Source organism: Triticum aestivum, chromosome 7B, assembly GCF_018294505.1.
Source record: "Triticum aestivum cultivar Chinese Spring chromosome 7B, IWGSC CS RefSeq v2.1, whole genome shotgun sequence".
Lineage (NCBI taxonomy): Eukaryota > Viridiplantae > Streptophyta > Magnoliopsida > Poales > Poaceae > Triticum > Triticum aestivum.
Window position 1 is genome coordinate 365285521 of NC_057813.1, and position 26218 is coordinate 365311738.

At 46.6% G+C, this 26218-nt stretch overlaps 1 protein-coding gene across 1 annotated transcript; it reads left to right on the plus strand.

Moving 5' to 3' along the window:
- The first annotated feature begins 1298 nt into the window (after window positions 1-1298).
- LOC123160107 (dicarboxylate transporter 2.1, chloroplastic) lies at window positions 1299-25452 on the plus strand. Its single transcript, XM_044577927.1, has 4 exons — window positions 1299-2180; window positions 6517-6830; window positions 24194-24642; window positions 25012-25452. Exons 1-4 carry the CDS (start codon window positions 1389-1391, stop codon window positions 25125-25127), a joined length of 1671 nt encoding a protein of 556 aa, XP_044433862.1. The 5' UTR covers window positions 1299-1388; the 3' UTR covers window positions 25128-25452.
- The last annotated feature ends 766 nt before the right edge of the window (window positions 25453-26218 follow it).

A 26218-nucleotide genomic window follows, 5' to 3' on the forward strand; every position in this document is an offset into this window, starting at 1 on the left:
GGCGACCCACCTCCTGGGCCTTGAACTCGTGATCATCTTAGCCCATCATCAAACCATACCTTTGCCAAGTCGCCAAAGAATGACCCGACCCTAAATGGGCGGGTGATATCGTGGGGTTATATCCCCAACAGATGGTGTGTATCCCACGCGACCCCGGGCAGGCGACAGACTCTCTAGCAAGGTGGTCGTTGTCGTGCACTGTTGGCTTGCTCGCCTGCCTGTGCGCCTCGCACTGGCCGTGCGAGTTGCAGCGTCGCGAAGCGAGTTGCACTGTGGGCTGAGGTTGAGCTGTCTGACGAACCGGCGTTGAGGAGGAGCAACAGCGCTAGCTTGGCTCGGCCGACCGATTTGGCTCGGTTGGACCATGTATAAGATTTGAGTCTCGATCGCGTTGGAGCCCGAGGGCGTCGTCGATGCCTCCACAATAAGACATCGTCGCGAGCATCTTCGCGTCGCGAGGAAGAGAGCTGCCACTGGTCCTGGTCTTCTAGAGATGAACCGAGGCCTACGTCGTTGTGTCATGTGCTGGAGGACATTCTGCGCCACATACCGTCTCAATCAAGGAGCTTGGACACGGGCACATGGCCGAGGACCAAGCCGAGTGAGAGCATGGGCGGTTGTGCATTGGTGGCGGGGTGGCCCATGCTGTATCTCAGGCCGAGGGGATCTCGCCAAGCATACGCCGGCCGATGTCCATGTCAATATGCGTGTCGCCTATGAGCATCGCCGCACCATTGTTGGTTGCACGCTGGAGGGTCGACTGGCGTTGTGTCGCTGCTGGTCGGGGAGAGCCTCACCTTGGATGATGCCATTCCTACCACGCGTTGCGGGTGAAGGATTGTTGCCTCAGGCGCTGCCACTTTGCGAGGATGTGGGCCGAGCCGCCGCGCCATGACTGGTGGGCTAACCGTTGTCCCGTTCGTCACTAGTGAAGCCGTGTGATATGAGCGAGAGAGAAGGCTCAGACTTGGTCCACCACACAAGGTTCACGGGCGTAGTCGGCATGCCTCCCCGCCATGTCATCCTTGCAAGCGAGCCCTATTTGTCAGTTAAGCTTTCAAAAAACGGTTCAAACCAGAGTTAGTCTGATTTTTGCGGCCTACCCTAAGCTTGGTACTGATATGCTAAAAAGTTAATGAAAACCCAGCCAAAATTGTGGTAATTGTATGCAATTAACTCTCATCCACAAAACAGAACAAAAAAGCGCAAAATGCACACTAAGACGCTGACACGACGGGCCAGTGTATACACTGTACAGAACCCTAACGGATTATGCTTTCCCGTATAGACCAATCTCACCCGTAGCTCTCGGAAGGCCGCAGCCACCAGTATCCGACCCCCGGTTCCTCCGCTCGGCCGCTCGCGCCGCCGTGCACAGCCGAGCGCCAATGGAGCGCCTACACCTCGCGGTGTCCCACCGCCCGGCTCTCCCCCTCCCTACTCCCCACGACCACCTACGCCGCCGCCATCTGCAGCTGCAGCCCTCCACTAATTCTCTCTCCCTCTGCCGCCCCATCTCCCCTCGCTTCTCCCTCGCCCCTTGCCGCCACCTCCATCCTCTCCTGGCCTCCGCGTCCGCCACCCAAGCTTCAAGCCCCAACACTGAGCCCGCACCGGCGCCGGCCCCCGCCGCGGCCTCGGCCGGCGCGAAGCTGCTCCCCCTCATCGCCTCCATCGCGGTCGGCCTCGCAGTGCGATTCCTGGCGCCGCGCCCCCCCGAGGTGACTCCGCAGGCGTGGCAGCTCCTCTCCATCTTTCTCTCCACCATCGCAGGGCTCGTCCTCGGCCCGCTCCCCGTCGGCGCGTGGGCATTCCTCGGCCTCACTGCTACCGTGGCCACGGGTACGCTCCCCTTCATCGCGGCGTTCGGGGCGTTCACCAACGAGGTCATCTGGCTCATCGTCATCTCCTTCTTCTTTGCACGGGGGTTCGTCAAGACCGGCCTCGGCGACCGCGTTGCCACCTACTTCGTCAAGTGGTTGGGTGGAAGCACTCTGGGCCTATCCTACGGTCTCACCATCAGTGAGGCATGCATCGCGCCGGCCATGCCCAGCACCACGGCGAGGGCTGGAGGGGTGTTCCTTCCCATTGTCAAGTCGCTGTCGCTATCGGCCGGCAGCAAGCCGAATGATCCATCAGCGAAGAAACTGGGTGCCTACCTTGTGCAGTCTCAGCTGCAGGTACACTACAATTTACTGATGCACATGCCAAAAGGCTGCGCTTTTTATTTACGAATTTAAGATATTACTGATGAATCATTGTAATCTTGGAGGTGCATTTTGCCCAGATGGTCATCAATTTTTCCCAAGATCGCTGAGTCCGTGATATGCGCTCATAGCTAGGGTCATGTTCTGTTTCTCATATCCTGATAGAATACGTAATTACTCCCTCCGTTCCAAAATAGATGACCCAACTTTGTACTAACTTTAGTATAAAGTTGAGTCATCTATTTTGGAACGGAGGGAGTACCATTTTATCTCTATACTACATTGCTTATGGGGGTGCTCAGAATGAGTTCTTCAATTACAGTTGCGTCACATGGGTTGTCCATATGCTGACATGTAAGCGGGGAATCACCGATTGCCCACCCCAACCACCCCTCGCTTTCCTGCCATCAACCGGCTGCTTGCTGTCGCAACACAACCCTGTGCTAACTCCTGCTAACCACCACCAGCAACCATTCCCCTTTTACCACCTCCAGCCATCTCCTTACTCGCCAGCTGCCCCCTAACATCAATTTCGGCCACTTCGCACCCCCACCTTACAGCTCAAATCCTACCCCAAATCCCGCCCCAATTTTGTCGCCCACCTACTAACAACAGCTCTACCATCACCAGGCGCAGATCTCTGCCGCCTTGACCGCCTTCACGCCTCCAACCACCAATTGATTCCTTACACCAGTATGGCCGTGCCCCCTTCCACAACCCATCTATGGATCCACCCTGCCCATCACCTCCCTTGCCCCTGCCTAACCATTACCTTGGCTTAGGTTTAGGTTCCAGCATGCTCCGCTTCCACAAGCTCGACTTCCCAACATATGCTGTCTCGCTTAATCCTCTTGGTTGCCTTAATAGGTCCGATCAGTTTTTTCATGGACAACGCATGAACTAATGATGCCCAGTTCTGGTACTTACAATTCGAGCACAATTGGCCATGGGAGCAGTTCACGGAGGCTTGCCACGTTCTGTTTGGGCCATCACGTCGGGCAAATCCCTTGGGTGAGTTGGCACGTTTCCCATTCACTTCCTCGGTTGCTGACTACACCAACAGGTTTCTAGCGCTCTAGTGCCGCAACAATGAGCCATTAACACCGTCCTAACAACAGTATTTGTACACAGTAGGCTTGGCTGATGGTCTTCGCTTTGACATCGAGCTTTAACGACCATCTGACGTCCACACCGCCATTTCCTTCACCAAGGCCTATGAGCAGTGGCATTTCCTCGCAACATCACTACACTAGCCTTCTGAGCGGCCCCTCCGACCCTCCCGCGATCAACGCAACTCCAATACTGTCACTTCCAGCACCACTAGCACCTGTTCTATCGTCGACCACTCCAGTGAACGCCGCCATGGCAAGTTTGGCGCCTCACCCCAACTGAGTTGGTAGAAGGTCGTCGTTGGGCCTTTGCACAACATCGTCGACCACTCCAGTGAACGCCGCCATGGCAAGTTTGGTGCCTCACCCCAACTGAGTTGGTAGAACATCGCCGTTGGGGCCTTTGCACAACGAGATTTATGTTCGGTGGTCATCATTGTGCGTGGCTCTTCTTCATCGAGGCTGATGACTACGACCAAGATAGCTCCACAACTAGTAGTACACAAGATTCCTTGAAGAAAGGGAGAGATGATATGTGGACCAGCCCATCAAACATGGAGTCTTGCTCTTATCCCTTAACCAGAGTCCTGATTGATTAAGCAAGTTTGTTAGAAAGAATCCTGTTAGTTTAGAGATCGTATTAGAGTTTGAATAGATTTACCAGCTTGTTGATCAAGTCTTATGTACTATATATGTTGCTTAATGAAAAACCACATAAGGTGTTTTTTTGTCAATCAAGTCTTGTCTGCTATATATTTGATCCGAAGTTTGAATAGTCTTGGTAGATATTTGTCGTTGATCGAGTCGACGTGGCACAATGCTAGCAAGCATCGCATTCATCAACCTTAAAAACGGGCATACACATCGGTTGTGCAACCGGTCGATGTATACCGGAGAGAGTTTTTTTGGGTTTGGCCACGCCTCCTGATCGAGTGAAGCTTAATCTCGTTGAGGAGTGGACCCCCCGAGTACCGTTACGATACCCGGCCCTGTGTTGTAGGCTGAATCCTCGACACGTGGTAAGCTTTCTTCGTGATGTTTCCGTTCCGAGCCTGGGCTCGGAGGGAAATTCACTTGGTCCGATTGCCTAAGCGGTCGTCTCAAAAGGAAGCCAAGGTCTTGCTCTGTTGTGAGAGCTCTCTTATTCCAAATGAGAGATAGGTTACAAATGATCCATGTGGTGCCTTTTATAGGCTCAAGGCCTTGTACAAATGACCACCACTACCCCTGGCGGGGAGGGAAAGCATGGGCAAAAGAGTCTATTGTAGAAAAAACTAAATGCCCCTACGAACATAAAGAAGAGGAAGGTTATTTCAATCTTTGGTCCATGAGGGATGTGCATGAGTGGGGTTAATGGGCTTCATACTTTCTTGGGTCTCTTTATCATTAGGTTGCCATTTGACTTGGCATTTGACCTTTCTTTTTGTGTCTTTGATCTTCAATATTTCTTGGTGCTCTGGCTTATACAACATGGAGAACTAGGAACCTTCTGATTGATAGCTGATATTTTATTTACAACAATATAAAGGGGCTCGGCCCCTCTCAACAAAGCAGAGCAGAATATTATCGTCTGGTTTTATCTACTTTTCAATAATTAGGGTTATGTCAGTAGTGGATTCTTCCAGACTGTGCCAGAAAGCTGCTTTGATTTGCATTGGTCATGGTAGTTCAACATCAATTTTGGAGTATTATATTGGATATTCAGTCTAAAAGTCCATCACTAAGGGTGCAATTTTAGATATTTGATATTTATACACAAGGTTGCGCTGTAGAGCTCATCTGAGTAGACGACACCATCAAATTAATAAACTGGCACTGGTGCCGAAGAAGTCTGTGAGTGTTTTGTATAAGTGTGTTGTGGGTATGTGGAAAAAGAAAAGAAAAAGGGGGAAATTGAAGCAGCACAAGGTTGTGGAGGAACAACTCCACCTTGCTGGTTGTTGCTACACAGTGTGCACCACAAGTGTTGAATCAATGTGCTGCGTAGATATCGCTCTAGAGGCCAAATAGGCCAATGTGGCAGCAGGAGTTTAGTCCAAAACTCCTTGAGCACAAGATCTACTCCAAGATCTTAGATAAGAACACCAAGTTCTATTATAGGTAGTGGGGTTACATAGCCTTGTCACAAGTTAGAGATGAGGACCTCTATTTATAGGACTTTGGGAAGTCTTCACATCCCAAATTCTACTTATAGCTAGAACATTCTAGAAAACATCACTTAAGATACAATATTCCATTTATACCTAGAAGACTCTAGGAAACAGTAGCCAGGTTAAGAAAAGAAAAGAAAATACTGGAGGGGACAGATGTGCGTGGAAGCTAGCTATCCATGTGCCAGAATCATGAGGTTGCGAGATCTTATGAGTTTCAGCTCTAGCCTACCCTTGCGAGATCTTATGAGTTTCAGCTCTAGCCTACCCCAACTTGTTTGGGACTAAAGGCTTTGTTGTTGTTGTTGTTGTTGTTGTTGTTGTTGTTGTTGAGAAGTATCTAGAAGTTTGCTTTCTTCTTCTTCTTCTTCTTCTTCTTCTTCTTTTATTTTCCTCTATTGTTCCTCATCATTCTCCCCTGGTTGTTTGTAACTCGACCTTGAGTTATCTTCATAGAGCGCTTCTTCTGGGTGGTAGAGACTCAAGTCCGCAACATTGTATAGCCATCTCGCCTGGAAGATCTATCACATCAGCATTATCATTTATCTTCCTCATAATAGGGAAGGGCCTATACCTTCGCTACCTAAGCTTCCCTTTAATAATGAAGGTCTTGAAATGTGGTTTTGTAATGTCCGCTGCTCTTTGTGTGATGCGGAGCTGTTTCTGGGTATGTGCGTAGAGGATCTGGTGCGATCCTATGCATAGTGGAATACTGAGACTAAATCATTAAAATAATGATAATATGGTACTACATTGGGAAGGATGGTGTATTCTTGTAACGTCTTACGTTGGAAGGATAAGGTATGCTTTAGTATGTCGATGTTTTGGTGGAGACATCTGAGTTTCAAAGTAAACCATGGGCAACCAACAATCCTTCTTTAAGTTTGGAAGTTGTGGTGCTGTTTCTCTGTGATATACTCCCAGAGTTTCTGATGTGTTGCTTCTAGAGTGGTCGCATGTATAATTTCTCTCTGTTTCACTTCTTAACCATTTAGCTTGAATTTTAAAACTACCAATAACAGTGTCGTGTTGGTTTCTGCTGCTTGACAGGCATCTGGCAACTCCAGTGCTCTCTTTCTGACCGCTGCTGCGCAGAATCTCTTGTGTTTGAAGTTAGCGGAGGAGGCTGGTGTCAAAATTGCAAGCCCGTGGATATCATGGTTCAAGGTTGCAAGTTTGCCTGCCATCATTTCGCTTTTAGCAACACCTTATTTGCTATACAAAATATTCCCTCCAGAAATAAAGGACACTCCTGAAGCCCCTGCATTAGCTGCTCAAAAACTAAAGAAAATGGGCCCAGTGACAAAAAATGAATGGGTCATGGTTGCTACAATGATTCTTGCAGTCTCACTCTGGATTTTTGGGTAAGATTTATGTCTTTTTGACTAAAGTATTTCTCTGCACTGAGTTTATGTACTAGCAATATACTTCGGATTTATGATTGATGTACAAGAGATACATGTAACATTAGTCACACAGCTCATGTGATATGTGTAGTCTAAGAATGTTTTAATTTTTAAAGTGGCCACAAGACTTATAGTTTATGAGCAAACATGTGACATTTTTTTATATGTAACTATGATGACAGCTTTAGTGTGGTTTAGTGCAAATTAAACCCCTCTCTTCCACGAGGTTGATGAGACTGCGAAACCGACTTATGACATGACGCACTTAAAAAAGGGACTTCGACTGAAGTTGTCAATCAATGACATCATCGCAGTTTCCTCCACCTATTTGTGTAGCCGTGTCGTGTGCGTCGAGAACATAATGTCAGCATTCTGATCCGACAGGAACTATCGCGGGTCCATGAGTGGTAGATCGGAATGGCGACACACAAGAGACAATGATCTACTCAGGTTCTTGCCCTCCGTGAAGCGGCAATACTCTATTCCTGCTGCTGAGATGTATTGCTTAGTGTGCCGGCTGGATATCAGAGACATCTTAGCTAGGGTTGTACAAGGGGCGCCACAGTGGCTGTAGAGGTGGGAGCTGAAGGGTTAGGCGAGGAACCATATATTTTGCTAGTGGTGTGTAGAATGATTTGAGATGAATCTCTTGTCTCTCGAGAGGCCTATAACTTTCCTTATATATGTGGTCAGGTTAGGGTTACATTCCTCGGGTCGGTTTACAAGTTGGTGGGGGCTACTGGGTCACACCGGACCCTGGCTTGTTGGGTGAGCTGGTTGGTTGACTTGGCCATCGAGATGATGAGGCATCCCATCAAGGAGCTGGACATGAGTCGCCAGTCCGGCCATGCTAGGGTCGCTGGGCTGGCTTTCGGCCATGCTGACTATACCTTGGTGCCGCCCGTATCCTCGTCACAACCCCTTTGACACCGCGGAGAAGGAGGTCTGTGACGCCTCTGAGCTCATCGGCCGGGTCCTCTCCGTCCACCTCGCCGCCCATGGTGCAATGGGGAAGGGAAGGGCTATGCCTTCGTCGAGTACGACGACGACTCCGAGCGTGTTCCACGACCTGCATGCCCCCTGCGTAGCTGTGGGTCAGCCCCCAGGACCTTTTCCATGACTTCTGCAGACCATCACCGCTGCGTTTCGTCACCGCCACACATGCCTTCCATTGGCACTGTCTGTGTCTGTGCTCACATTCGGTGACAATCCGGCCACCTCCATTCCTGTGGACGCCATGGGCAAACTGGCGTGCGTGTCCTCGTAGCTCACGGACGCGTCCAGCGCCGCCATGGGCTGCTCCATGGCCCTGCCTTGCGCCGAGCATGGACAGTAGGTCCGTAAACGAACCGAACTCGAGCGAGTACACCCAGGCTCGGCTCGAGCTCGATTTCCACCACGAGCCAAAAGGTTAGCTCGAATATCGGGTCGTGAGCTTAGGAATGAGGTTGAGCACTACTAGCTGAAGGCTTTACAAGCTTGCAGAACTCTTTATTTTTTATATTTAATAAATTCAACCAGCACATCTGTTAGACGGCACAAATTAGAGTATACTGACCAAGATGACAACAACACAAGCCTCTATTTATTGCTGGAGCTCTGCCGTGCTCCGTATCAGCAACCGATGTGGTATGATGATGAGGAACACTAGATGAGAAGAAAGAAAACACATGCCAGATCTGTTTGGATACTTCTAGATGCTTCCACTCTAGTGTAGTATTTCTTTTGTTTTCTTTACCCTACCCGCTGTTGTGAGTAGAGAGATGAATCCTAAATAATGTTTTCTAGAGTGTTCCAGCTATAAGTAAAAGTATGTGAAGGCTTCCCAAAGCCCTATAAATAGAGGTCCTCACCTCTATTTTGGACACCAGACTATGTACCCACTACCTATAATAGAACTTGTTGTTCTTATCTAAGATCTGGGAGTAGATCTTGTGCCTCTAGGAGTTCTGGATTGAACTCTTGCTGCCCTATCGGCCTACATTCGCCTCTAGAGCGATATCTAGCACATCACGTTGAAGCTGTTCACACTTGTGCTGTACACATTGTAGCAGCAAGGTGGAGTTGCTCCTCCACAACCTTTGTGCTGCTTCAGGTGGTATCAGAGCCTCGTTGACCCATAATCGTTCTTGCTGTCCTCTTCGAGAGCAAGCTGCAGCAAGCAACAGAGCAATTGTTGAAGAGGATGTATGTTGCTGAACAACAAATCAAAGAGCTGCGTGAAGATCTTAATCGGAGATTTGACCAGCTGGTTGAGATGATAAGAAAGGGTGTCCCCCTGCTACCAATGAAGGAGATTCATCTAAAGAAGAAGAAGATGTTCATCAAGGAAGAAGGAGAGGTAATCTTGGAGCAAGACCGCCACAAGAACATGCTGTTCAACGTGCTTCAAGAAGGCCAATTTATGTTGAAGCTTCTGAAGGTGAAGAATATGATGATGCCCTTGAAGAACCAAATCTCTACGCATATCGGAGAGCACCCAACCCTACATATGCAAGAGATACATACAAGGTGAAAGGTGAGATCCTAAGTTTTAATGGAAATGTTGACATTGAAGGGTGCCTGGATTGGTTATATGAAGTGGAGACTTTCTTTGAGGTCATGGAGGTTCCGGAAGATCGCAGAGTTCCTTTGGTCGCATACAAGCTGAAAGGAGGAGCCGGTGCATGGTGGCATCACGTTCAAGAAGAGCGCAAGCTGAGAGGAGAACCTCGTGTGAGAACTTGGCGGCAAATGAAAAGTCTCTTGAAAGGGAGATTTTTGTCCGCTGATTATGACCAGATCCTATTTATCCAATTTCAAAATTGTGCTCAAGGAAATAGGATTGTTTCAGATTACACGGAGGAGTTTCTAAGGCTACAAGTGAGGTGCAACCTTGCTGAAACTGAAGATCAACAAGTTGCAAGGTACATCAATGGTCTCAATGACGCTATTCAAGATCGATTGATGATGCAACAAATCTGGTCCGTTGATCAAGCACAAGCTCTAGCCTTAAAGGCCGAGAGGTTTGCGAGGACAAGAAAGGCAACTGAAGCTCCATATCCTCCATATCCTCATACCGAAGGCTCGTCTAGGAGTCAGCCTAATAGAGTGGAAGAAAAGACCGCTCCACCAAAGGCAAAACGACCCATCCAAAAGCAAACTAGAGGCAAGGGTAAGTCCAATGAAGGCCCAAAATGCTATAAATGTGGTGAAGAGGGACACATATCCAGCGGCTGCCCACCAAGGAAATTTGTTAACACAACTATCCATGATGGTGAAGGCGATGAGGAAGAATACGAATCTGAAGATGTAGAGGGACAAGAGGTTTGTCAAGAAGAAGGTGAAGAGGTGGTATATGTGATTCAGCGTCTCCTATGTTCCACACCACAACCCGACGACACACAACGGAAGAAAATATTTGAGAGCAAATGCACAGTGAATGGCAAGGTATGCAAGTTAGTGTTTGATAGTTGCAGTTGCGAGAATCTTATCTCCCAGAAGTTGGTGAGCCGATACTCATGGTCATCCAAACCCCTACACTATTGGGTGGATCAAGAAAGGAGTGAATATGAGGATCACCAAATAATGCAACCTGCCACTTTCCTTGGGCAAGCATTATCGCTCAAATGTGTTGTGTGACATAGTTGATATGGACGCTAGCCATGTTCTTCTTGGGAGACCTTGGCAATTTGATGTGGATACTACAGACAAGGGTAAGGAAAATTCTTACTCTTTCATTTGGAACAAGAGAAAGATCATTATCTTACCAAACAAAAACGAAGGTAATACCTCTAAGGAGGAGGGGAAAACTGTGTTAACTATTTCCCATACCCCTCATGAGTTTATGGAGGACTTGAAGGAGGCAGATTTGTGTGCTGCACTTGTTGTAAAAGGAGAAGAGCACCTGACTATTGAAATTCCAGCAAAGGTACGTGGTTTATTGGCAGAATTTCAGAACATACTTGGTGAGCCACAAGGCCTGCCACCGATGAGAGGAATTCAACATAGAATTGACTATTCCGGGAGCAAGTCTTCCTAATCTTCCACACTATCGAATGAGCCCAAAGGAACATGATATATTGAAGGAGAAAGTGGAGGAATTGTTGCAAAAGGGGCACATTCGAGAAAGTATTAGCCCATGTGCTGTACTAGCCCTATTCGCGCCAAAGAAAGATGGATCTTGGCGCATGTGTACGGACAGCAGAGCCATTAACAAGATCACCGTAAGATATAGATTCCCGATTCCTTGTCTGGATGATATGTTGGATCAGCTTAGTGGAGCAAGAGTGTTCACAAAGCTAGATTTAAGAAGCGGATATTATCAAGTCCGTATCAGACCCGGGGATGAATGGAAAACCGCCTTCAAGACAAAGGAAGGGTTGTTTGAATGGCTAGTCATGCCATTTGGACTCTCAAATGCACCAAGTACCTTTATGTGCTTAATGAATCAAGTCCTTCGACTCTTCTTGTCCCACTTTGTTGTGGTCTATTTTGATGACATCTTGATCTATAGCAAGGATGAGGATGAACACTTTGATCACATCCGGAAGGTGCTAGAAGTACTAAGGGAAAATAAGCTCTACGTCAACTTGAAGAAATGTGTTTTCCTGCAAATACAACTTCTTTTCCTAGGATTCGTCATAACATGTGACAGTATTCGTGTTGATGATTCTAAGGTTGAAGTAATCCGAGAATGGCCAACTCCGAAGACCATTTCTCAGGTAAGAAGTTTTCATGGCCTTGCAACTTTCTATAGGCGATTTGTGAATAATTTCAGCACTATCATGGCACCAATTATCAAGTGTTTGAAGAAAGGAAAGTTCTAATGGACAGAAGCAACTAAAGCTAGTTTCAATGAGACAAAACAAAAACTATCACAAGCTCCTGTCTTGGTGCTACCTGATTTCAACAAGACTTTTGAGTTGGGGTGTGATGCAAGTGGAGTAGGCATTGGAGCTGTCCTATCTCAAGAAAGGAAGCCCATTGCTTTCTTTAGTGAGAAGTTAAGTGAAGCTAGACAAAAATGGAGTACCTATCAGCAAGAATTATATGCTGTTTTCAGAGCGTTGAAAACTTGGGAAATCTATTTGCTGCCTAAAGAATTCGTTGTTTATAACGACCATCAATCCTTGAAGCATTTTAGAAATCAAAAGCATGTTGACTGCATGCTAGCAAGATGGGCAGCATATCTGGAGAGGTTTAACTATCTCATCGTGCATAAATCTGGAATAACTAACAGAGTGGCCGATGCTTTTAGTCGTGGTGCATGCCTCTTGACTTCTTTTGAAGCTGACCTTTCGGTTATGGATCAAATAAAGGAGTTGTATGAGGGTGACGAAGATTTGGCCATGTTTGGGTAAAGCACGCAAGGGGCCAACCATTAGGTGATGGCTATTTGATGCAAGATGGATATCTCTTAAAAAATGATCGTTTATACATTCCAAGAAGTTCTCTACGTGACAAGCTGGTTAGAGAGCTCCATTCAGGTGATCTTAGTGGCCATGTTGGACGGGACAAGACTATCGCTGACCTAGAAGCTTGCTACTTTTGGCCACAACTAATGAGAGATGCATGCCCTATATGTCAAACCTACAAAGGCCAAGTCCAGAACACATGGTTATACATGCCTTTGCCTGTTCCTATCGCTCCATGGGAGGGCATCTCTATGGACTTCGTCTTGGGCTTGCCAAGAACAAGACGAGGGAGTGATGCTGTGTTTGTGGTCGTGGACAGATTCTCTAAGATGGCTCATTTCATCCCATGCCGCAAGACAACAGATGCTCATCATGTGGCAAGCCTATTTCTTTCGAGAAGTGTTCAGACTTCATGGAGTTCCAAGGTCCATCGTCTCAGACCGTGATAGCAAGTTTCTTGCTGCATTTTGGCTCACTTTGTGGAAGCAATTCAACACTGAATTGAAATTTTCTAGCACTGCTCATCCACAAACAGATGGACAAACGGGAGTGGTGAACAAGTTTTTGGGTAATCTGATCTGTTGCATTTGTGGAGAAAGAAAGGGGCAATGGGATTTGGCTTTATCTCTTGTAGAGTTCTCCTACAATAACTCCAAGCATAGATCCACAGGAAGGAGCCCTTTTTCCATTGTCTACACTAAAGTTCCAACACATGTGGTGGACCTGGTGAAGCTACCATCAAGGGGAAACTCAAAATTAGCATTGTCCTTTGCTGATAATTACACCGAGTTATTTGAAGAGATTCGCGGCGCTTTGGAAGCACAAAATCAGAAATATAAACAACTTGCTGATTGCAAAAGGAGGCCAAAATCATTCCAAATCGGTGATAAGGTGATGGTCTACCTCCGAAAAGAGAGGCTGCCATTAGGTGTTAAAGGGAAACTTAGGCAGCGAAGGTATGTGCCCTTCTCTATCGTGAGGAGGATAAATGATAACGGCGCTTTGGAAGCACAAAATCAGAAATATAAACAACTTGCTGATTGCAAAAGGAGGCCAAAATCATTCCAAGTCGGTGATAAGGTGATGGTCTACCTCCGAAAAGAGAGGCTGCCATTAGGTGTTAAAGGGAAACTTAGGCAGCGAAGGTATGTGCCCTTCTCTATCGTGAGGAGGATAAATGATAATGCTTATGTGATAGATCGTCCAAGTGACATGGGTATCTCCAACACTTCCAATGTTGCGGACTTGACTCTCTACCATCCAAAAGAAGCGCTCTATGAAGATAACTTGAGGGCGAGTTCCAAACTACCAGGGGAGAATGATGAGGAACACTAGATGAGAAGAAAGAAAACACATGCCGGATCTGTTTGGCTACTTCTAGATGCTTCCACTCTAGTGTAGTATTTCTTTTGTTTTCTTTACCCCACCCGTTGTTTCTAGAGTTCTCTAGTTATAAGTAGTTGTGAGTAGAGAGATGAATCCTAAATAATGTTTTCTAGAGTGTTCCAGCTATAAGTAGAAGTATGTGAAGGCTTCCCAAAGCCCTATAAATAGAGGTCCTCACCTCTACTTTGGAAACCAGACTATGTACCCATTACCTATAATAAAACTTGTTGTTTTTATCTAAGATCTTGGAGTAGATCTTGTGCCCCAGGAGTTCTGGATTGAACTCTCGCTACCCTATCGACCTACATTCGCCTCGAGAGCGATATCTAGCACATCGCGTTGAAGCTGTTCCTTCAACACTTGTGTTGTACACTTTATAGCAGCAAAGTGGAGTTGCTCCTCCACAACCTTTGTGCTGCTTCATATGAACTGGAGTGCTCCAATGCACATGCATTAACGATGAGTTACTAGGCTACAAAAGGCTTCTTTGCCTCAGGAGTGAAGTCCCGTGAGGTGCCCAGACTTGTGCATATCAAGTAGTAGTGGCGGGGGTATGGTAACATTGGGCCTACAGTTATTTGTTGAAAGAGCTGGAACGTTGAGCATGCCCGTTCTACCGAGCCTTTGCGAACTGTTCAAGCTTGAGCTCGCCAGGTTCGTGACCTTCACATCAGGCTTGAGCTCAGCTTGTTTAGCTCTTGAGCCAAGCTCGAATCCAGCCTGGAACGAATCAAAGTCGAACAACATGACGAGCCCAAGCTTTTTTTACAGCCCTAATGGCCAGCCCCTGAACCCCAGTGCCGTGGGCGGCATCGGCGTTGTGCTGTCGGACAAGAGGGCATGCGGCGGCGAGCATGAGCGCCACCGAGCCATGGCTGGGAGCGTGAGGGGAAGAGGGAGTTTTAAGTTGCGCATTAAACCACTAAAGATATTATCAGGGTTTATTTTGTAAAAAGACGGCCTCATTAGCATGCCATGTCAGCTGCGGTTACTTCGCAAAAGGGTATGTGATCTGTTTGCTCATAAACAAATGTGACCGCTATTTAACAATCTAATAGTTCTGTGACTAAAGTACTCATCCTGCGTAAGCAATATGACTAATGGTGCGTTTGTCTCCATTTATATCTACTTGTTATCTGCAGTGTTGCTTGCAGTTTCACGAACTGCATATCTTGCTGCTTCTCTCATTACATTACACCTTTTATTGTGAAAGCAGACACATACACACCACATGATTACAAGTACTTTTATGGTTGGCTCTGCTGACTTTGTAGTTGTGTCCAGTTGTCGAAAGAGTGAAGTGCACTGTAGGTCCCTAAACTATTCGAGGGGTGTCAACCAGGTCCTCGAACTATGAAAATCGACATGTGGGTCCTCGAACTATTGTAAGTGTCTCAGTCACGTCCAAAACCTGCCCGACCCAGTCTGACCTACCGTTGACTGTTGCCACGTCGGACAGGGGTAACGGAGGTGGATGGATATTTACAAAAAACACCCCGAATCGTTTCAGATCTCCATTCCCCAGTCCTTGCCTCTTCTTCTCCTTCTCTCCCGATCTCTCTCACGGCGATTTGGGGGCGGCGGCGCCATGGTTCGGAGCTGGAGCGCGTCAGCGAGCTCTTCCTGGCCGCCTTCCTCTGACCCTGAGGCTGGTGCATCTCTCCCTCTACTTAAGTGCTGCATGTGCGGCTGGAGGCAAGTGATTCGTCTGGTTTCCAAATCTGACAGGAATCCAGGACGGGTTTTCTTCAAATGCCCTAATCACAAGGTCACTTTCGTTGTTTGAGTTAGTCTTCACTTTCGAATCACACTGTCTTGGCTCATGCCCATGTCTTGGCTGTAGGTTTTGATCCACACCTTGTAATAGCGTATGGAGTGCATATGTGTCCTTTGTGAACAACCTGCTATGATAGATGCTACTGTCCCTCTCTTTTGGATGCACTCCTCTTTTGTGACAATTATGTATGTCTTTTGTGAACAACCTGTTATGATAGTGCTTGTTAAAAATGTGATGAAATGCTTGCCAAAATTTGTCATGCTTACACATTCTGGGAATATTGCAAAGCACATTCTGGAAATATTTCATAATGTCATCGCTACATGCACCATACATTGTTCACTGCCAATGTTTCTTGCACATTTGGCAACTAAAAACACATTTCAGCTCCTACTTCATTACAACAGCATACAAGTTCACGGCAAGAATCATGGTACAAACAAGCAGAATCTTCCAACCTATGCCTACAACAAGATCCAACTGAAGCTTGATATCTTCAGCAATCTGGCTCATCTGATTTCCAGGAATGTTGCTAATCTTCTTGACCACACTTTCTACCCTGCTATCTTTCTCTATGAAACTAGCACGAATGTTTGGCTTCGTTCCTTTGGTTGTCATCTCCCTGTCCAGATAGGGCTTGGAAATCATTGCAATGTACTCCACCTCCTCTTCAGGAATATTATAACCATGGCACAAAACAAGATCCAAATATTCATCTATCCAGTGATAGCAGTCACAAGATCCATGTGACCCTCTCTGCCAAAATAAAAAAAACAAAAAAAAACAAGCAAACAAAGAGCAGAAAATTTGAGAGATCTTATTGATTCGAAAGTGAAGACTAACTCAAACAACGAAAGTGACCTTGTGATTAGGGCATTTGAAGAAAACCCGTCCTGGATTCCTGTCAGATTTGGAAACCAGACGAATCACTTGCCTCCAGCCGCACGTGCAGCACTTAAGTAGAGGGAGAGATGCACCAGCCTCAGGGTCAGAGGAAGGCGGCCAGGAAGAGCTCGCTGACGCGCTCCAGCTCCGAACCATGGCGCCGCCGCCCCCAAATCGCCGTGAGAGAGATTGGGAGAGAAGGAGAAGAAGAGGCAAGGACTGGGGAATGGAGATCTGAAACGATTCGGGGTGTTTTTTGTAAATATCCATCCACCTCCGTTACCCCTGTCCGACGTGGCAACAGTCAACGGTAGGTCAGACTGGGTCGGGCAGGTTTTGGACGTGACTGAGACACTTACAATAGTTCGAGGACCCACATGTCGATTTTCATAGTTCGAGGACCTGGTTGACACCCCTTGAATAGTTTAGGGACCTACAGTGCACTTCACTCTTGTCGAAACTAAGAGGGACCCAACAGGAATTAGGCACTATTTAATTTAGATACTGGGGATGACTGTCTAGCTCACGATCGGTGGTGCTGACGAGTTGCCCTGGATGACGTCTTCAGTTATAACGAACTATCATCATTAGACTCCAATAGATGATGTAAAATAGGGCACCAAATTGTGGTTCGAGTAAAATTTACATCACCTAAAAGTGCTATTTTACATCACCCAAAACTTCCAACTCCGATAGATGATGTAAAATAGGGCACTAGTGCTCCAATAGGTGATGTAAAATAGAGCACAATATCATACATATGTGAACCAAATCATTTCAAATCAATCCTAAACCTAAACTAGCAGTGAAAGTACCTCGGAAAAACTGGTTTAGGAGTAAAATAGTTCCCATCAATCTTGGGTGAGCCTCTAGCTGTTCTCTTCGTGTGCTCACGGCCAAACACATAACCGCCATGCTTCGGCCCCTTCTTGTGCATCATCACGAGCAAAGCAATCACGAGCGAAATAGTGTCCTCTTCGTCGGCCAAATCATATTCCTCATCCGATGAGGAATCATCCCAAACAGAGGAGTCACATGAGGTCATCTACAATACGGAAATCTCCATGAAAGTACTTCTTACGTGCACGTTAAAAAAAACATGACAGGTTTAGGATATTTTTATTTTGTGCAATATTTGTCGAACACCTTGTGCACGAGGAGGACGAAATTGGGCGGCTGCTCGTCGGAGCAAAGATGGTAGCCGTGCCAGCGACGAGACGTTCACTAAGGCCTCTTCTACGCCTCGTTGACGCGTGCCGGTTGAGGGCTGCCCGTGATTTTGGTGACGTGGTGCCGGCGGCGCCGACCAAAATCATGGCGGTCGCGCGACTGCCCGCGGTAGCTTCGGTGGCCAGAAGTCCTATTCCGGACAACGGCCATGAGCTGCGAGAGCCATCACGGGAGTCGGCGCTCCGGCCAACAGCCGAATCGGCCAAAACATGGCACGGCGGCAGGACCTTCAGCGGCTGGATGGGGTTGCGGCGAACTCAGGGGAGGATGGACGAGCGGCGGCCGCAGCCTTCCCTTGCAAAATCGCCGACAACGGTGGTCGGGTGGACGAGCGGGCGGCGGGAGCGGCGTAGGAATGTTCCACGCGGTAGTTGGAGTACGCTCGCGACTGCACATGTTTTGCTCGAGCGACACAAGTTATGCAAATTTGCATCACTTGGTGGCCTATTTTACACCACGCCCTATCCCTCAAGTAAAATAATTGCATCTACATCATCTATTGGAGCACTGTTTTTGCCCTGGTGATGCTAAAATATGTTACTTTTTCATCTACAACATCTATTGGAGATGCTCTTATGGTACAGAAATTTGTTCCCTCCAGAATTTTCTGCTGAAGTTTCCTTTATCAGTCTGACGTAAAGTTCAATGAGTTTAAAACGAATTCCATTAGTCTTGAAAAAGGTATGCGTCGTTCTGTTTTCAACATAGAAGTCATCCATTTTTGTTGGTTGCACCTAACTGACATTTGTACCCAAACAAATATTTGCTCCCCTCGTACAACAACTACGAACCCTTTAGTCCCAAACAAATTGGGGTTGGCTAGAGCTGAAACCCATAAGATCGCAGAACCAACTCATGGTTCTGGCACATGGATAGCTAGCTTCCATGCATCCCTGTACATGGCTAGTTCTTTGTCGATACTCCAGTCCTTCAGATCCCTCTTTACGGACTCCTCCCTTGTCAAGTTCGGTCTACCCCGACCTCTCTTGACATTATCATCACGCCGTCCGCTATGCATAGGAGAGGCCTGCGCTGAATATACCCAAACCATCTTTGACGATGTTGGACAAACTTCTCTTAAATCGGTGCTACCCCAATCCCATATAACATCATTCCATACCCGATCCTTTCCTGTGTGGCCACACATCCACCTCAACATGCGCATCTCCGCTACACCTAACTGTTGAACATGTCATCGCCTTTTAGTCGGCCAACACTCAGCGCTATACAACATTGCAGGTCAAATCACCGTCCTATAGAACCTGCCTTTTAGCTTTTGTGGCACTCTCTCGTCATAGGGAACACAAGAAGCTCAGCGCCACTTCATCCACCTGGCTTTGATTCGATTCGATTGTTCACATCTTCATCCATCCTTCTGCATCATTGACCCCAAATATCAAAAGGTGTCCTTTTATGATTCCACCTGCCCATCAAGGCTAACCTTCTCCTCCTCGTGCCTAGTAGTACTTAAACCACACCTCATGTACTGGGTTTTAGTTCTACTAAGCCCCAAACCTTCCGATTCCAAGGTTTGTCCATTAACCCCCGTCTGACTATCATTGACTAGCACCACATCATCCTCAAAGAGCATACACCATGGGATATCTTGTATATCCCTTGTGACCTCATGCATCACGAAAGCAAAAAAAAGGGCTCAAAGCTCCCTGGTGCAGTCCTATTTTAAAAAGTCATCAGTGTCGCCATCACTTGTAAGAACACTTTCATAGCATTGTTGTACATGTCCTTGATGAGGGTAATGTACTTTGTTGGGACTTTGTGTTTCTCTAAGGCCCACCACATGACATTCTGTGACATCTTATCGTAGGCCTTCTCCAAGTCAATGAACATCATATGCATGCTCTTCTTTTGCTCCCCGTATCTCTCCATAAGTTCTCGTACCAAGAATAAATGGCTTCCATGGTGGACCTCCCACGCATGAACCCAAACTGATTTTTGGTCACACTTGTCATTCTTCTTAAGCGGTGCTCAATGACTCTCCCATAGCTTCATTGTATGGCTCATCAGCTTAATTCCATGGATTTAGTACAATTTTGAACATTCCCCTTTTCTTGAAGATTGGTACTAATATACTCCGCCTTCATTATTCTGGCACTTTGTTTGCTCGAAAAATGAGGTTCAAAAGCTTAGTTAGCCATACTATCGCTATGTCTTCGAGGCCTCTCCACTCCTCAACGGGGAGACAATCAGGGCCCATCGCCTTGCCTCCTTTCATTCTTTTTAAAGCCTCCTTGACCTCAGCCTCCTGCATTCGCCGCACAAAACGCTTGTTGTTATCATCAAAGAAGTCGTCTAGTTCAATGGTAGAGCTCTCATTCTCTTCATTGAACAACTTGTTGAAGTAGTCCCGCCAACAACAACAGCAGAGCCTTTAGTCCCAAACAAGTTGGGGTAGGCTAAAGGTGAAACCCGATCTCGCGACCAACTCATGGCTCTGGCACATGGATAGCAAGCTTCCACGCACCCCTGTCCATAGCTAGTTCTTTGGTTATACTCCAATTCTTCAGGTCTCTCTTAACAGACTCCTCCCATGTCAAATTCGGTCTACCTTGACCTCTCTTGACATTCTCCGCACGCTTTAGCTGTCCGCTATGCACTGGAGCTTCTGGAGGCCTTCGCTGAATATGCCCAAACCATCTCAGACGATGTTGGACAAGCTTCTCTTCAATTGGTGCTACCTCAACTCTATCTCGTATATCATCATTCAGGACTCGATCCTTCCTCGTGTGGCCACACATCCATCTCAACATACGCATCTCCGCCACACCTAACTGTTGAACATGTCGCCTTTTAGTCGGCCAACACTCAGCGCCATACAACATTACAGGTCGAACCGCCATCCTGTAGAACTTGCCTTTTAGCTTTTGTGGCACTCTCTTATCACAGAGAATGCCAGAGCTTGGCGCCACTTCATCCATCCGGCTTTGATTCGATGGTTCACATCTTCATCAATACCCCCATCCTCCTGCAACATTGACCCTAAATATCGAAAGGTGTCCTTCTAAGGCACCACCTGCCCATCAAGGCTAACCTCCTCCTCCTCACACCTAGTAGTACTGAAACAACACATCATGTACTCGGTTTTAGTTCTACTAAGCCTAAACCCTTTCGATTCCAAGGTTTGTCTCCATAACTCTTAACTTCCTATTTACCCCCGTCCGACTATCGTCAACTAGTACCACATCATCCGCAAAGAGCATACACCATGGGATATCTCCTTGTATATCCCTTGTGACCTCATCCCATCACGAAGGCAAAAAGATAAGGGCTCAAAGCTGACCCCTGATGCAGTCCTATCTTAATCGGGAAGTCATCAGTGTCGACATCACTTGTTCGAACACTTGTCACAACATTATTGTACATGTCCTTGATGAGGGTAAAGTACTTTGCTGAGACTTTGTGCTTCTCCAAGGCCCACCACATGACATTCCGCAGTATCTTATCATAAGCCTTCTCCAAGTCAATGAACACCATATGCAAGTCCTTTTGCTCTCTGTATCTCTCCATAAGTTGTCGTACCAAGAAAATGGCTTCCATGGTTGACCTCCCAGGCATGAAACCAAACTGATTTTTGGTCAAGCTTGCCATTCTTCTTAAGCGGTGCTCAATGACTCTCTCCCATAGCTTCATTGTATGACTTATCAACTTAATTCCACGGTAATTAGTACAACTTTGAACATCCCCCTTGTTCTTGAAGATTGGTACTAATATACTTCGTCTCCGTTCTTCTAGCATCTTCTTTGCCCGGAATATGAGGTTGTAAAGCTTGATTAGCCATACTATTGCTATGTCCCCGTAGCCTTTCCACACCTCAATGGGGATACAATCAGGGCCCATCGCCTTGCCTCCTTTCATCCTTTCTAAAGCTTCCTTGACCTCAGACTCGTGGATTCGCCGCACAAAACGCATGCTGGTCTCATCAAAGGAGTCGTCCAGTTCAATGGTAGAACTCTCATTCTCCCCATTGAACAGCTTGTCGAAGTACTCCCAACATCTATGCTTAATCTCCCAGTCCTTCACCAAGAGTTGGTCTGCTCCGTCCTTGATGCATTTGATTTGGCCAATATCCCTTGTCTTCCTCTCTCGGATCCTGGCCATCTTATAGATGTCCCTTTTGCTTTCCTCGTGCCTAACCGTTGGTAGATGTCCTCATACGCCCGACCCCTTGCTTCACTGACAGCTCGCTTTGCGGCCTTCTTTGCCATCTTGTACTTCTCTATGTTGTCTGCACTCCTATCCAGGTATAGGCGTCTGAAACAATCTTTCTTCTCTTTAATCGCCTTCTGGACATCATCATTCCACCACCAGGTATCCTTATCTTCGCTTCTCCTTCCCCTGGACACTCCAAACTCCTTCGAGGCCACCTTACGAATGCAAGTCGCCATCTTCATCCACACATTGTCCGCATCCCCTCCTTCCTCCCAAGGGCCCTCCTTAATGACCCTCTCCTTGAACGCCTGAGCTACCTCCCCCTTGAGCTTTCACCACTTCGTTCTAGCGACTTTGGCATGCTTATCCCGCTGGACACGAATCAGAAAGCAAAAGTCAGCAACCATCAGCTTATGTTGAGGTACAACACTCTCTCCAGGTATCACCTTACAGTCTAGGCACGCACGCCTATCTTCTTTTCTCGAGAGGATGAAATCAATCTGGCTAGAGTGTTGGCCACTACTAAAAGTCACCGGATGTGATTCTCTCTTTCTAAAGAGGGTGTTAGCTACGATCATGTCATAGGCTAGAGCAAAGCTTAAGACATCTTCTCCTTCTTGATTCCATAGCTGAAGCCCCCATGCACCCCTTCAAAACCTGTGTTAGATGTACCCACGTGGCCATTGAGGTCTCCTCCTATGAAGAGCTTCTCGCCAATCGGTACACTTCGAACCATGTCTTCCAGGCGTTCCCAGAACTCCCTCTTGGTGTTCTCATTGTGGCCTACTTGCAGGGCATACTCGCTGATAACATTGAGAACTAAGTCCCCAACTACCAGCTTGACCAAGATAATCTGGTCCCCATGTCTCTTGATGTCTACCACTCCATACTTGAGGCTCTTGTTAAGCGAGATGCCTACTCCATTTCTGTTTGCAGCTGTCCCCGTGTACCACAACTTGGAAGCCGGTATCCTCCACCTCCTTCGCTTTCCGTGCTCTCCATTTGGTTTCTTAGACGCAAAGGATATCCACACCTCCCCGCTGTATCAACTAGCTCCCGAAGCTTACTTGTCAGGGACCCTACGTTCTAGCTACCTAACGGATCCTCCTAGGCTCAGCTAGCTTCCTTACCTTACCCTTCGCACTCGAGTCAAATGCGAAGGCCCTTGCTCATTTTCCACTACAACGGGGCATCGATGTGGCGCGCCACTAAGGATGCGACGACCCGATCCTTGCTCACTTGCCACCGTATCCAGATCAAGATACAAGATACGGCAGGCGGGGGGGGGGGGGGGGGGGGGGAGGCGTGACTGTACTTTCTATGGGAGCCGTTTTTGCTTTATCTGCTGGATTTTACTATTGGGTGGGTAAAATCTTTGGTCGGACATATCCTGAAACTTTAGGCCAAATCCATTCGGGGTTAATCTGACCTTCTTTCCCATGCATTTCTTAGGGCTTTCGGGTATGCCATGTCGCATTCCAGATTATCCAGATGCTTACGCCGGATGGAATGCTCTGAGCAGGGCCCGGCCCTTGCCCATTTGACACCACACCCAGGTTCCGATGTGGCGCGTCGCTGAGAGGGTTACGCCCCAACGAAAATCTTTTGAGTTTCATCTCCAATAAGAGTGGCTGACTTTTCACGTTGGCTCGCCAAGCCTATCACAACCCTCCTCCTTTACCCGCGCTTGGGACCAGCTATGTTGAGACAACATAGGCGGAGTTGTCGAAGTACTCCCGCCATCTTATGGCCAGTTCTTCACCAGGAGCTGATCTGCTCTGTCCTTAATGCGTTTGACTTGGTCAAGATCCTTCGCCTTCCTCTCTCGGATCTTGGCCATCTTATGGCCAGTTCTTTGGTGGCTTTTTTGGGCTTCTAGAATAAGCTGCCCCCTACCCAGCTTATTCTGGAAGCCCAACCAAAATTTTCTTCTTAGAAGCCTACTAGTCAAGTCTTAATTGGTAGGCTTCTAAAAGAATAAATTTGGTTGGCAGCTTATTCTAGAAGCCAGCAAAAGAACTGGCCCTTATAGATGTTTCTTACGCCTTCCTTTGTGTCTTGGTGCTGGTAGAGCTCCTCATATGTCCGGACCCCTTGCTTCACTCACAGCTCGCTTTGCGGCCTTCTTTGCCACCTTGGCTGCCTGATCGTAGTAGTAAATAAAACTGAAATCCTGTAAGTTTTACTTATGCCTTCATTGTTCGGAAATACTGTTATGTTCTTCCTGCGCACGGATTATGTGATCATTTGCTTCCAAAATCTCGACTTGCGGTCACATTCTGTATGGCATGGAATTTTTGTAAATGTTTTCGTAAGAGGCAGCATGATGACAACAAGATTAGAAGTAGGAAACTAAAACAGCAACAGAAGTTCTTAAAAGTGCAACACCATGCCTGTTTTTACAAATAGACAGAAATGTGTAATTATTTGTTTATTATTCAAAATATAGCTTCATGTTGAACTGACACTTTGTTTTGCAGGGATGCTATTGGTGTGTCGAGTGTTGTTGCTGCAATGATTGGGCTTTCAATTCTTCTTCTACTTGGAGTGATGAACTGGGATGATTGCTTGAATGAAAAGTCTGCGTGGGACACTTTAGCTTGGTTTGCTATTCTAGTGGGAATGGCAGGGCAGCTCACTGACCTCGGGATTGTGTCATGGATGTCAAATTGTGTTGCAAAGGTTCTTCAGTCTTTCTCATTGAGTTGGCCTGCAGCATTTGGTGTTCTTCAGGCCTCCTATTTCTTTATTCACTATCTATTTGCAAGCCAAACTGCACATGTTGGAGCTCTATACTCGGCGTTTCTTGCCATGCACCTAGCAGCTGGTGTTCCTGCTATACTCTCAGCACTTGCTCTGACGTACAATTCAAATCTCTTTGGAGCACTAACACATTATAGCAGTGGGCAGTCTGCAGTTTACTATGGAGGTAATTTTACTTGAGATTCAAATTTATGCATGTTCACAAGCACTTGTGTGTTACATGCCCGTCAATTTACATGTCCAGTTTGGTGTTTTAATGTAAAAACACATCTAAACAAAACCATTTTCTGTTATTTCGGGTTGTTTGTACTGTTTCTTAAAAAAAAAAGAAGCAACGTTCCATTGAAGTATGGGGAGTGTGTATAAACCACCTTCAAGATTGTTGCATAGAACAACACCATTCCAATGCCTCGTTCGGAAACCACGAGTCCATATACACAAACTGACATTTAAAGAAGTCCTTTTTTTAATGTATTTAACTGTTAGATTTCTCATATCAGGGCTTTAACCAAATTCTTGTTATTTTGCACTGCAGCTGGGTATGTTGACCTTCCTGATGTATTCAAGCTGGGGTTTACAGCAGCAGCGATTAATGCTTTGATTTGGGGAGTAGTTGGTACATTTTGGTGGAAATTCTTGGGGCTTTATTGAGGATTTCTGCGGTGTAAGTTGATGGAAATTGTTCTTTACTGCACCAGAAACCTATGTGGCTCACCATTTGGAGTGAGCTCATCTTTCTTCGGAGGTGCTTGGTGAAATGTATAATAAGAGAGGGATGTTCACCACTCAGAACTTTGAACATGCTACATTTGTAAAGAAAGATCTACCCAGAAGGGTTCACATAGTTTTCAAGACTGCATTGTATCTCTATATTGCAGAACTAAATGCAATGTAGGGACGAGTTTAGATCCGGAAGCTCTGTATTTTCTTACTTGATGTGGATATTGCGTATGCAATGACTTTTTGTTTGTGCCAACAATGGAGAGCTTCTGTCTTGATTAGTGGTGGCCGCATTTTGGAGCAGGGCGAGGAGCACCCTTGGAAGAGCTGCCCGCAGCTCCACATTGACCGCATCAAAAAATTGGCACTACTCATTCAAAAAAACTGGCACTGTAGGTGTGTGGGATGCTAGTTTTTTTTGGGGTATGTTGGTAGGAGAGCTATCCAAATCCATTGATTAGAACGGCGTACTAAAGAAGGAATGCACCGCATAAAGGCATATAGGAGGAATGCACTGCACAAGGCATGTGCTAAGAAAGAAGTAATAAAAAGGGCCGCTTGGTTTATTGAGGAAATCAGGGGAAAACTTAACCAGCTCCGTTTATTGAGGAAAATCAGGGGAAGACTTAACCAGCTCCGTTTATTGAGGAAAATCAGGGGAAGACTTAACCAGCTCCGTTTATTGAGGAAAATCAGGGGAAGACTTAACTAGCGTCGAGCTAAGTGGTGCAAACGGTCTGAAAGCGCCACATAATGTGAATGGGCCAAAATGCATCATGGGCCACAAACTTGCCGAAAGATACCATGGGTTGTAAATGGAAACAATTGCTTATTTAACACTATCATAAATTTTGTTTCCTTATTTGACACTGAAAAAATTATTCTTTCCTATCTAACAACGAGTCTAAATTCTATGTTCTTTATGACACTTTCGTCCATTTTGAGCCTAATTGACACTTGAAAAGACTTTTTTACCCCTCATGTGTGGTGTATGTGTTAGCAGTAATCTTGACTTTGAAATA